Source organism: Schistocerca piceifrons, chromosome 2 (genome assembly GCF_021461385.2).
Source record: "Schistocerca piceifrons isolate TAMUIC-IGC-003096 chromosome 2, iqSchPice1.1, whole genome shotgun sequence".
NCBI lineage: Eukaryota > Metazoa > Arthropoda > Insecta > Orthoptera > Acrididae > Schistocerca > Schistocerca piceifrons.
Window position 1 is genome coordinate 651723740 of NC_060139.1, and position 13096 is coordinate 651736835.

Consider the following 13096-nt stretch of genomic DNA (forward strand, 5'->3'; position numbering starts at 1 on the left):
GTGTGATAGTTCATTTGAACAGACCACACCCATTTTTTTACACTATCTGTGGTGTCACCGCCAGACACCACACTTGCTAGGTGGTAGCTTTAAATCGGCCGCGGTCCATTAGTACATGTCGGACCCGCGTGTCGCCACTGTGTGATACAGACCGAGCGCCACCACAAGGCAGGTCTCGAGAGACGGACTAGCACTCACCCCAGTTGTACGGACGACGTAGCTAGCGACTATACTGACGAAGCCTCGCTCCTTTGCCGAGCCGATAGTTAGAATAGCCTACGACCTAGCAAGGCGCCATTAGTAACATTGCATGTATCTAAAGAGTCTCACTTGTATCGCCACAATCTCTAGATGTACCAAGGATGGATTAAAGTTGGGTATTACAGAAGCTACGTACTTTTCTTTATAGCATTCATTACGTATCCTGTTACAGACCTATCTCTTGCCTGCTAAACGCGTGCTTTTCGGCTTCCTCTCATTGTGTCTAGGCTGTCTTGTCTAGACACAACACTATCCTTATCCAATCAAAATCTTTATTTCATCTCTAATGAACTCATTGTCCACTAATCATTTATTGCTGATCTTGATTCCTTCCATATACTGGTACCAAAATCCTGTTGCTGTATCTGTGTCTATGGTATAATTTCTCTGAGGAATGTTGGTACAACAAAGTAGATGCATGAAGTGCTCTGCAGAGTTTGGGATGGGAGATATAGGTAAAACAGAGTGTAACTTCAGATCACATGATTAGCTTGCTTGGATAGCTGCATTGGTAACAATATTCACCACAAAAGAAAAAGATGCCTTAAACTGAAGATCTGCACTTGCACTCATATTTAATCTATTAGGACGTTTTGTTACAATGTGCACCCTGTTACAGAATGAAAGACTGATTTTTGGAATTGTCTTTCGTTGAGTGGTGTCTGGAGAAATTTGAAATACAGTGCTAAACATAGCACCTAGTGCTTTTTTAAGGACTAGATTCTGAAACGTGTGTTAGAGATGAAAAGAAATCTTCAGTCACGTTCTGAATAACCATTAGTGAACTCCCAGCTTCATTGTCTCCTATGTCTGTGAGCCTTCAACCTGTGACGCAAAATAACCGTAGAAACCTTAGCGTGAAGCAGCTCAGCAGCAAAGACAATGAGGCTGCAAGCTACCATGATTAAATATTGAAATCGGAAAGCCATGAAAACCAAAATTTTTGCTTGGGATCCACTATCTTTGATGAAAGCAGTGGGACACCAGGTGTAGTCTTGTCTGTCTTTCTGCATTTGCCTACGCATCGTTGCAGAGATCAAGTCTCCTTCTATCACCTGCTGGATTTTATGGTTCACCAGTGAAGCTAATAGCCGGTGTTTGGCGAAGGCTACCATGCGATATGCCGAGTTCACAGCGATAGGTAGAGGAGCGAAAGCGTACCTGGCACCAATCTTCATGTCTGCCCCTGATGTATATCTAAAGTTAAGCTCTGAGGCCAGCATTGCTATGTCCCTCTCGCACAACAAACGGTGAATACACTCGAGATAAGGCGAACATGTCTTAGTTATTTCCGGAGAATTGGCCCGTTTAACCTTGCGGTAGAAGCTCGCAGCCTGGTCAACGGTGGCACATGTCATTCCAGAAGCAGCAAGCTCCTCTTCCGAGTGTATACTTTGTGGGTACGAGGGATGCGTAACATAGCTGGTCATGGCAGACTGTATTACCGTCTGTATTAACATGCTAAACAGCACCCAGAAGATGAACAGCACCCTGGCACTGCAGGATCTCGGCTGCCTGACAGGAACTAAAATGAGTGCAGCGAAGAGGGGGAAGAACCACTGTGTTGCCCACTTCGTGCAGACTCTGTGCCGAAAAGGCAGTATGGCGCCAGCGCAGAAGGACAAGATGATCAGTGCAGATGATGCTAGCGCCGTAGCTGGCACGATGGCCGTCACAATGGTCTCCCAATGAGTTCGTGGAGACAGCGGCACGAACCAGAGCAGAGAGTCGCTCACGTGGGGTGTCGTCAGCTCCAGTGGCAGATCCAGTGCAGAACTCATCTGCAGTCCTCCCACTGCCAGGTCCATTTCTCCTGAGACCAATTTACCTGCGTTTAAAAATGCAATCTTTGTATTAAGTCTTCTAAATATATCGTTTAGGCTATATGAGGGCAAGATGTTCTCAGCCAGTTATAGAAATGAAATGGGGACACAAAGTCATGCCCCATAGCTAAAGATATAGCAAGGACACTAGGTGCATTTTTTATGGCATACCGGTTGTTAGAGTGAAAAGGAAATTTCATACATACTCTAAACCTTCTGAATGTTCCTATCTCAGAAAAAGTGAGATGTAACCAGGGCTGATTAGTGAACTTTTTTACAAGACAGGCAACGTCAGACATTACTTGCCTTTCCTTGGGCCCTTGATAAGACTTGAAAATAAAGCTAAATCTAGCTAACTTGGAAATGGGTTGATTTTTCTTTTAAAATAAGTTATACAGAGACAATTTTGTGAATCTCATTCTAGTGCTAATTACTGATAGAAAAAACAATACATTTCCATTTAAAGTAATTCTTGAGGTCTTCAAAGCTTACTGTGCAAGTAGAAAGGACTAGATCATCGCATATTGTGATTCTAACGTAAATAAAAATGTTCTATCCATTACACATAAAATTTATGTTATTGTTTTAGTTTAATAATAAAACATTTTAATTCTATAATTTACATATCACTTACCTTCCCATCAGAAAAAAATGAGACGTAAATACAAAAAGTATCATCTATGTTTATACCGACGTGTTAAATAAAGGCTACTGTTTAACTGCGTAAGTTGTATGTTACATGTGAAGAAAACTCACCAATAAGTAGTTAAATTTTAGATAATTTGCTATGAAAATAGTTGAAAATTGGTAAATATGATCAAATTTTTTACGTATGCAACTGGAAAGGAAAACACAAATATGTTTAAAGAGAAATATTCTCTTAATAAAGTCATGCATAATTCTTACTGTTTTTCAGTGGTTCAGTGTTGTATCCATCGACAGCTCATCCCTTGAATAAAAGATCTTCATTTACTCAGTTTGTCAATTTTTGAAATACTCCTTTCAGCAGTAGCTTCAGATGTGGATCAAGCCAAGATGATTTGTATGTTACAAAAGTATTAGGTAAAACGTTAATATAATGGCGTTTTGTCGTATAAGTCAAGGAGTTTTGTGGAGAACTTCCAACACTAAGAATGGGTGGTAAGATCAAAAACTTCATTTATTTACTTCCTCTGGATGTCACATTCATCACCACCACTTAACACAAAGAATCATCCATGCGGTCTTTAGTTTTCAACCATCCCGCTTTGGCAGATCATGAATATCGTACCATCCAGTAAGCTGACTGCCCGTAACCTAAAATTGAACACAGCCTGTTCTACCTTGGCCCCTGGTGTCACCTGACTTCAATCCTCTGTATTATTCTGTCTGGGTTCGTCACAAATCTGCAGTGTATAGCACTCCCATTGGTACGATTGAAGAACTGGAGGAGTGAATTCCACAATCCTGTGCAGATTTACAAGATGACTCGGAGGTGTTTGAAAGAGTTCACAAGACAGAGAAGAGACGAGTGCAGTATTCCCTCAAAATGTGAGAACGACACTTGAAATGCTTCAACTGGTTCGAGTGTACTGCAGCTTTCCGCAACCTTTCAGTATTTGTGACACAGCTTTCGACCATCGCCTCCTCCCACCCCCACTCTTCGTAGGATAACTATATTACTGCGCTAGTAGCTAGGGCAACATAATCACGAACCTTACAAACTACCAGGAATAGGTAAATTTATTCCTATTAGGCAACACTGATCCGCAAGATTAACAACATCAGAATCGATTGCCCTCTATTGCTTTCTGTCTTCGGGTAGTGTGCGAAGATACTCCCAGACGCCTCTTGACTACTGAAGAAGAAGTCTATGAAACTTCAGGGCACATGGTGAAATAAAAAGACAATTTATTAAGAAATCGCTTTTTGGATTTTGGGCAGGGTGGATTCATGAGCTCCCTGCATTGAAAACAAGAGCTTTTCGTATACTACTACCATTTGAACATCCTCCCTTTCCGACAACAGATTTTCTGCGTTGGCCGTTTTGAAGGCGAAATGTAGATCTGAGATAAACAGAGAAGAATTCGATGTCTATTTCTAATACCAAACCCTCCTTCGAAAAACTTTGCTCTGCAAGCCAGGCATAACGGAGTCACTAATAATTACAAAATTTGTTTTTAATTTAATGTGGAACAATGAGTTATTTAATGCATTGTGCAGTAAGGATACAATCCTATTTATAAGTGCCTTACATTAGTGTAGAAGAGAATTTTAACTTTATGTCAGAAGGAGTTTTCTTTTCTTTTAGTTAATTAATCAGTTTTGAATCAATTAATATAATCTCGCACCCCCACACCCAAATTAATGTTAATGAGGCCCCAGTAAGGGCAAGGGGGGGGGGGGGGCGATCCACAGGCTGAGAGTAACTGGTGTAAAGTAAATTGTAATGTGTAACGTGCTGAAGTACAATGACGGCAACAAAAATCGCAACACCAAGAAGAAGTTGTGCGACGTATATGAAAGCAGGTAGGCGTCTCACATCTGAAAGACAATGCCTATTCAAATTTCGCGCCAGTCAGATAAGAGTGGCGCTAATATAGCCGCTACGAGGGTACAAATCAGGTTTGCTTCAAATACACGCTGTAACGGTCATGAGTCTTAGTTACCTTTTCAACTGGACATCGTTTGATGTTAGTCAAAACTGCCTTTAAGGCTACAAAGACTTTATCAACACCTCACTGCGTTTATGCGAGGTCATGTAATACGGCTAAGAGAAGCTGGATAATTCGATATTTCAGAAAGACTTGGCAGGAATGTAGCCGCTATACACGACTGCAGGCAGCAGTTGTCACGAGAATCTACGGTCGCAACAAAACCGGGCTCCGGACGGCCACAAGGCGCATCGTACTGCATCTGCAGCAACAATTTGAGCAGTATTTGACACCACAGTGACACAACGAACTGTTACGAATAGGTTACTTTCATGGACAGATCCGAACCAGACGCCCTGTTGCGTGCATTCCATTGACCTCAAACCTCCGCCATTTGCGACTTCATTGGTGTCAAGCGAGAGCTCTTTGGAGGGCAGGGTGGAGGTCTGTTGTGTTTTCTGATGAAAGCTGTTTCTGCCTCTCTACGAATGATGGCCGTGTGTATGTTAGAAGGAGGCCGGTTGAGGGCCTGGTCTGCAACAAACCTGTCCGCGTGCTAAACACACTGGACCTACAACTGGAGTTGTGGTCTAGCGTACGAGATCAGCCGAAACACGCCAATCTAGTGATTTGACCAGATGTGCTGCCATTCATGAACAACAAGCATTCCTAGGGATATTTTCCAATTGGATGCCGCTCGCCCACATACCGCTGTTGTAACCCAACATGCCCTATAGCCTGTCGACAAGATACCTTGGTTTGTTCGAACATCAAATCCGTCTCCAATGGAGCACATATGGGACATCATCGGAAGACATCTTCAGCAATATTCACAAACAGCGTTAACCGTCCATGTATTCACCGACCCAGTGCAACAACAGGCCCGGAACTCCGTTCTACAAACTGACATCTAGTACCTACATAACACTGTGCATGCGCGTTTGAGTACTTGCATTCAGCTTTCTGGCGGTTAAACAGGATATTGATATACCAGCATTTCACATTTGCAATGGCTTACCTCTTGCTTACATTAACCTGTGATGTTGCAATGTTAATTTCTCGAATAACTCACCTAGACAAATATATTCTTGGATATCTTTACATTAATTATTTTTTGGTGTCGTAATTTTTTTTCCAGTCAGTATAGTAGTGTATTTTGAGGTGGGGCGTGGGTGAAATTTGAGCGCAACTAGATGGCAACTTCGTCGAAAAGTTTACATTTCAAATACGTTTGCACTAAGCAGGACCAAATTTGATAATGAAGTCAGTGGCAGCTCGTAATCTCTCAATGCATTTGTCTCGCAAAAGTCTCGTTTCTTGACTTATGTCTGGTGCAAGACTTTGATTACATTTTCGTATAATTTCAGACGTGTTAGCTTTCGCTACTAATCATGATAAATAATGTGTATAATATTGTGTTTAGGCGCTTCTGGCGCCCCCCTCAGCTTGGTGCCCAAAGCAGCCGCTTGTGTCGCTTGAGCCTTAAACCGGCCGTGGGTATAACTACAGTCCACAGACACCACAGCAAGGCGAGGGCAGGGAACGACAAAGAAGCCCGATAAGTCTACAGTCATCTGACCTAGTAAACAGAAGTGTGAAAGAAGGTGGGCAAAGGCAGGGCAGCACGGAGGGGTGGCGAGCGAGGTAGAACCCAGGAGCCCTATTCTGTATCGTTCATACCGATCGTTGCAGTAGATTAGTTTCGGTAGTGACGTCATTTTCGGTTCTTTATCCGAATTTTCTATTCAGTATGCTTCTGAGACCTGTTACTGAACGGTGCTCAGGCCAATTTTTCAACAACTGTACCCAGAGGTTTTGGATTTGGTGTGGTCCTGTCGTTCGGCTAGCTGTGGTTTATTTACACCTATAATTAATTTTAAACATACTGAGCGGTTTTGGATTTGGATTTAGTGATTTTGTTACTAAAGAATCACCACAGGACGCATCCTGTTGGAAAGTGAGTTCATAATAGACTATATGTGTGTGAAATCTTATGGGACTTAACTGCTAAGGTCATCAGTTCCTAAGCTTACACACTACTTAATCTAAATTATTCTAAGGACAAACACACACACACCCATGCCCGTGGGAGGACTCGAACCTCCGCCGGGACCAGCCGCACAGTCCATGACTGTAGCGCCTGACCGCTCGGCTAATCCCGCGCTTCATAATAGACTATTTTCCTTTGTTTGAAGTATGGTTAGGTTAGGTTGTTACTGTGAATGATTACATAAAAAAGCGTTTTCGGTCAATATTCTCTCAAAATACCTGTCATTTTTATGTAATTAAGAGTTTAAAGATCATTAAATATCAAGACGTCGGCTCTGCTTATGTATATTACATGAGTGTTAGCTGAAATTACTAGTGGCTTCGCGTACTCTTTTCCGCGAATGGTTTACTTATTGACTATCGAAACGCGTTTTAACCTTTTAAGTAACAATGAAAAGGAATTTTGTGAAGTCTGACAGAGGAAACCTTCCAAAATTTCATGCATTTACGGCTTACGCTCGCATTATTCGGCAAGGACACAGGCACAGAGGTGGCGCGAAAACAGACCGAATATTAAAACCAAGAAAGACAGACGGACTGAGAAGTCAACTGCGAGAGCTACTTGAGTTCTCCTATGCCTCTTGTTCCTATCCTCTGCCCACGAGACGAAACCTTTCCCTCGGTCCGCGACTGAAAACAACGCTGTTTTGACAGTGCCACTTCCAAAGGGTCTTCTCGTCAAAGCCGTTCAAACATTGTGCGGAAATGCCTGCTACAGACCAGACACCTGTCGCTAAAATTGTTTATGTGACAGCACTGCGCTTGGTTCACACAGCTGCCGCCTACACAGCTCGCTCGTGTTCTCGCTGTTGCTTGGCTGCGGTGTTCCAGGATCTCAAAGAGCGACTGCCAACTAAGGACTGGAGTGAGATTGTCTGATCTAGAATGCTTCTACGTATTTCATAAAATAATAAGTAAGACGGGGTAACAGATTTCATGTATAACACACCATTTCATCTCGCTCTGATTTAGTCAGAGCTCTTTATCTTATTTTTTACAAAAATGTGCAGCAGATTTTGGTGCCAAATATAGAAGAAACTCGTATACTGACCATCCCAAAATAGTACCCGATGGACCACTAAAAAGACGAATATGATACTTGTTAAAAGACTCTCCACCTTCTTCATCAAAAATTTTGGCATGCGAATATATTCTCACTCTTTTAACATTTTATTGTTGTTGTTGTGGTCTTCAGTCCTGAGACTGGTTTGATGCAGCTCTCCATGCTACTCTATCCTGTGCAAGCTTCTTCATCTCCCAGTACCTACTGCAACCTACATCCTTCTGAATCTGCTTGGTGTATTCATCTCTTCGTCTCCCTCTACAATTTTTACCCTCCACGCTGCCCTCCAATGCTAAATTGGTGATCCCTTGATGCCGCCTGACCAAAAGTTTTGTTCCTCCTGCCACCGAACTTCACTAATTCCCACTATATCTAACTTCAACCTATCCATTTCCCTTTTTAAATTTTCTAACCTACCTGCCCGATTAAGGGATCTGACATTCCACGCTCCGATCCGTAGAACGCCAGTTTTCTTTCTCTTTTAATATACAACATTCTAAATCCTTTTACCCAGTATATCTTCGTAGTTTAGCCTTCATACTCAGCGACTCTCTCTCACTACCACTGTCCGTATGTGTCTCTTTCTCTACCACTGATTTACAGTATATCCCACCGCCACTGTATCCTCTCTCATTTATACTGCCTCCTTTCGTCTTTCTTTCTCACTGCCATTGTTTTTGCCATACTTCGGCAGCTCAAAAATTTTGAGACGTCCAACTTATTTTTCCCATGTACCCATGAGTTTAAAATTTCGATCCTAAGGCCGGCCTTGGTGGCCGAGCGGTTCTAGGCGCTACAGTCTGGAACCGCGCGACCGCTATGGTCGCAGGTTCGAATCCTGCCTCGGGCATGGATGTGTGTGATGTCCTTAGGTTAGTTAGGTTTAAGTAATTCTAAGTTCTAGGGGACTGATGACCTCAGATGTTAAGTGCCGTAGTACTAAGAGCCATTTGAACCATTTTTCGATCCTAAGTGCTCCCTCCCCTATACCTACGTGTTTAAGTTCACCGGCCTGGGAGGGTCCAGACCTCCCAAGCCTATGTATATGGTTTCCACTCGTCTCTATTTTTCATTTCCACCGCCTCTTCTCTCTTATGCTCCCAATGCTTTTAACTCCATCCGACTCTCTTTCTCTTTTTACCACTCTCTCTTACGGACCATCAATACCTCCTCTCCCTTTGGCTCCCACTGCTATTGTCTTAGTTCATCTCTCTTTCCCTTTCACTGTCACTTTCTCTCTCCCACCATCACTGTCTCCTCTCTGTTTCTGTTCCACAGGCACAGTTTCCTCTCTCCTCTTCCGTAATTGTCTCTTTGCAGCTCTCTTTCAGCACAAAAAACGTGAATATGTTAGCATGCCAAAAATTTTATTGTGGAAGGCGGAATGTGGATTGAGGCAGCTGGTTCCTTACTTTTCTGTCAGTCTTTTAAACAGGAACATAGTCGTCTTTTTGTGCTCCGATTATCTTCTTTTCCCCGCTACAGCAGGTTGAGCTCCTTTGTAAATCGAATTTTGGCTTCATTATATCATACTTCGACACATTTACACTGAAGAGCCAAAGAAACTGGTACGACTGCCTAATATCCTGTAGTGCCCCTGCGAGCACGTAGTAGTGGCGCAACACGACATGGCATGGACTCGACTAATAACTGAAGTAGTGCTGGAGGGAATTGACACCATAAAGCGTGCAAGACTGCCCATAAATCCGTAAGAGTACAAGGGGGTGGAGATCTCTTCTGAACGACACGTTGCAAGTTATGCCAGATATGCTCAACAATGTTCATGTTTGGGGATTCTGGTGGCCAGTGGAAGAGTTTAAACTCAGCAGCGTGTTCCTGAAGCCCCACTAGCAATTCTGAACGTGTGGAGTGTCGCATTGTCCTGCTGGAATTGCCCAAGTCCGACGGAATGCACAATGGACATGAATGGATGCAGGTGGTCAGACATAATGCTTACGTACGTGTCATCTTTCAGAGTCGTATCTAGACGTATCAGGGGCCCCATATCATTCCAACTGCTCACGGCTCACATCATTACCAGCTTGAACAGTCCCCTGTTGACATGCATGGTCCATGGATTCATGAGGTTTTCTCCATGCCCGTACACATCCATACGCTCGATACAATTTCAAACGGGACCCGTCCGGCCAGACAACTTGTTTCCAGTCATAAACAGTCCTATGTCGGTGTTGACAGGCCCAGGTGAGGCGTGAAGCTTTGTGTCGTGCACTCATCAAGGATACACGAGTGGGCCTTCGGCTCCGAAAGCATGGCACAAATATTTGTAACACCCACCCTGTTTATCGTCTTGCTCTCACTGACTTCTTCCTGACTGTCAAAGAACTTTGTAAGCAGAAGAGATTTTGTATCCTTTTGAGAGATCATTGCTGTAATGTATGAATATTCTGCAGACATTCCAGAAACGTACTTAAGCATGCAATCTATCCTCTAGAAAACCGTTACTCACAGTGCTTTCATCTAAAGGGAACTATGTCGAAAAGCAAGTGCATTTTCTTGTAAATGGCAGTATTTCGCTATCAGAATAAGAAATTTTCACCTTGGGCTCGTATGCTCAAATTATTTACAACCTCTTAAAATTTATTTTCTTCTCTTACAATAGTAAAATGGTTTTATAAAACCTGTATGTTGCAATCACGAATCAGAAAAATTATGGAGAAAAGAAGACGACAGAATCTCCAAATTCATCTAGGCTTCGACTGGGCAGTACTTTGTAGTAATTACGGAAAGGTAGAGTCGTCCAGGTACGTTTTAACACAATACATAATCACAGAAATTGTAATACCATATTAACAGAATGTGACAGTAAGGCAAGGGTGACGTTTGCTGCCAAGTGTATTTAACAGATATATTGAGGATGTTGTACGACAGTCAAAAAAGAAATTAGCTCTAGGTGAAGATTAACCCCAGCATAAAACCCAAGAAAACAAGCAACTGCCCGTGTATATTATTGTTTACAAATGGGAAAATCTACCATCTAGTACGTATATTACCCGAGGATGTTAGATGAAAATCAGCTCCAAAAGTTGAGAAGAAAAAATTGGAAAATGACGAGACACTCCACGTCAGGAATTGAAGCACGACTTCCCAGACTAAAGTCAGGGAAGAGTTTTCTCTGAACAACTGAAGCAAATGTATCATCACTTCTCGTCCAACGAATAGAACTTCGGCAGAACAAGATATAATACATACCCAGAACTGAAGTGAAGAGACTGCTGCTGTGATGTTTCCAACTATCCGTGCAGGCGTGTAAGAATTTCATTAGACTGAGAACTGGAATGACAACATGAAAACAGAACTTGAAGCGGTGGGGATACTTCACTGGGGAAGCAACCTGTGAATATGGAGATCTTCAAGATTTACATCACCTCATCGTAAGCCCTACGCTATGTGTAATTGCTCTTTGTATGATCTAGTTTCAGCAGATGTCTGAGGAATCAAGACTGCCGAAAGATTGGCCTTAAAATCTATGAAATTTATAGTTACCTTTCTGTCTATACCTTCAATATATTGTAGATATTTTGGAAGTTTGTATTTAACTGCTCAACTACACCGAATATGAAAATAATAATAATACATTTTAATTGCAATATTGTGAAATTGCTTAACATTACAATAGGCTACTGAATTTCATCGATAATATTATTATAAGATAGCCGGCCGGGGTGGCCGAGCTGTTCTAGGCGCTACAGTCTGGAACCGGGCGACCACTACGGTCGCAGGTTCGAATCCTGCCTCGGGCATGGATGTGTGTGATGTCCTTAGATTAGTTAGGTTTAAGTAGTTCTAAGTTCTAGGAAACTGATGACCTCAGAAGTTAAGTCCCATAGTGCTCAGAGCCATTTGAGCCATTATTATAAGATAACGTAAAACATGAAATTTAAGAGTTTCTGTGAAGATAATCTTCTATGGGGTAGATGGAGTTGCCTTACGTGTGGACGGTTTCTCTGCTAATGTTAACATCTAGAAGTCTGTAGACTATTTTTGAGATACAGAACACTGTTATACACTGAAGCGTTAAAGAAATTCGTGCAGGCATGCGTATTCAAATACAGAGATACCTAAACAGGCATAATACGGCGCTGCGGTTGGCAGCGAGTGTCTGGCGCAGTCGTCAGATCGGTTACTGCTGCTACAATTGCAGCTTATCAAGATTTAAATGAGTTGAGCGTGGTGTTATAGTAGGCGCACGAACGATGGGACACAGCATCTCCGAGGTTGCCACAAAGTGGGGATCTTCCCATACGACCATTTCACAAGCATACCGTGAATATCAGGAATCGGATAATACATCAAATCTCCGACATAGCTGTGGCCGGGAAAAGATCCTGCAAGAATGGGACCAACGGCGACTGAAGTGCAACCTGACAGAAGTGCAACCTTCCACAAATCGCTGTAGATTTCAATGCTGGGCCATCAACAAGTGTCAGCGTGCGTACCATCCAATGAAACATCATCGATATGTGCTTCTAGAGCTGAAGACCCGCTCGTGTACCCTTGATGAGTGCACGGCAACAAAGCTTTACGCCTCGCCAGCGCCCGTCAACACCGACATTTGACTGTTGATGACTGGAAACATGTTTAAACTTCCTGGTAGGTTAAAACTGTGTGCCGGACCGAGACTCGAATTTGCGACCTTTGCCCTTTGCGGGCAAGTGCTCTACCAACTGAGCTACACAAGAACGACTCACGACCCGTCCTCATAGCCTTACTTCCGCAAGTACCTCGTCTCCTACCTTCCAAACATCACAGAAACTCTCCATCGAGCCTTCCATAACTAACACTCCTGGAAGAAAGGGTAACATTCCCCAGGCCGTGGCAAAGCCATGTCTCTACAACATCCTTTCTTCCAGGAGTGCTAGTTCTGCCAGGAAGTTTCATATTAGCACACACTCCTTTGCGGAGTGAAAATTTTGCTCTGGAAACATGTTGCTCGTCGGACGTGTCTCGCTTCAAAATTTATTGAGTGGATGGACATGTGCAGGTATGGAGACAACCTCATGAATCCATGGACCCTGCATGTCAGCAGGGGAATTTTCAAGCTTGTGGAGGCTCTGTAATGGTGAGGGGCGTGTGAAGATGGAGTGATATGGGACTCATGATACGTCTAGATGCGACTCTGACAGGTAACAGTTAGGTAAGCATCCTGTCTGATCACCTGCATCCATTCATGTGCATTTTGCATTCCAACAGACTTGGGCAATTTCAGCTGGACAGTGCAACACCCCACACGTTCATAATTGCTACAC

The 13096-nt window shown here is 43.0% G+C and overlaps 1 protein-coding gene across 1 annotated transcript; it reads right to left on the bottom strand.

The window, feature by feature from the left end:
- Positions 1-1055: 1055 nt before the first annotated feature.
- LOC124775699 lies at positions 1056-2069 on the bottom strand. The gene has a single exon (XM_047250527.1). It carries the CDS (start codon positions 2067-2069, stop codon positions 1056-1058), a length of 1014 nt encoding a protein of 337 aa, XP_047106483.1.
- Positions 2070-13096: the final 11027 nt, after the last annotated feature.

Coding starts and splice junctions, on each gene's coding strand:
- LOC124775699 (XM_047250527.1), bottom strand. CDS start 2,069: ATGGACCTGGCAGTGGGAGGACTGCAGATGAGTTCTGCACTGGATCTG.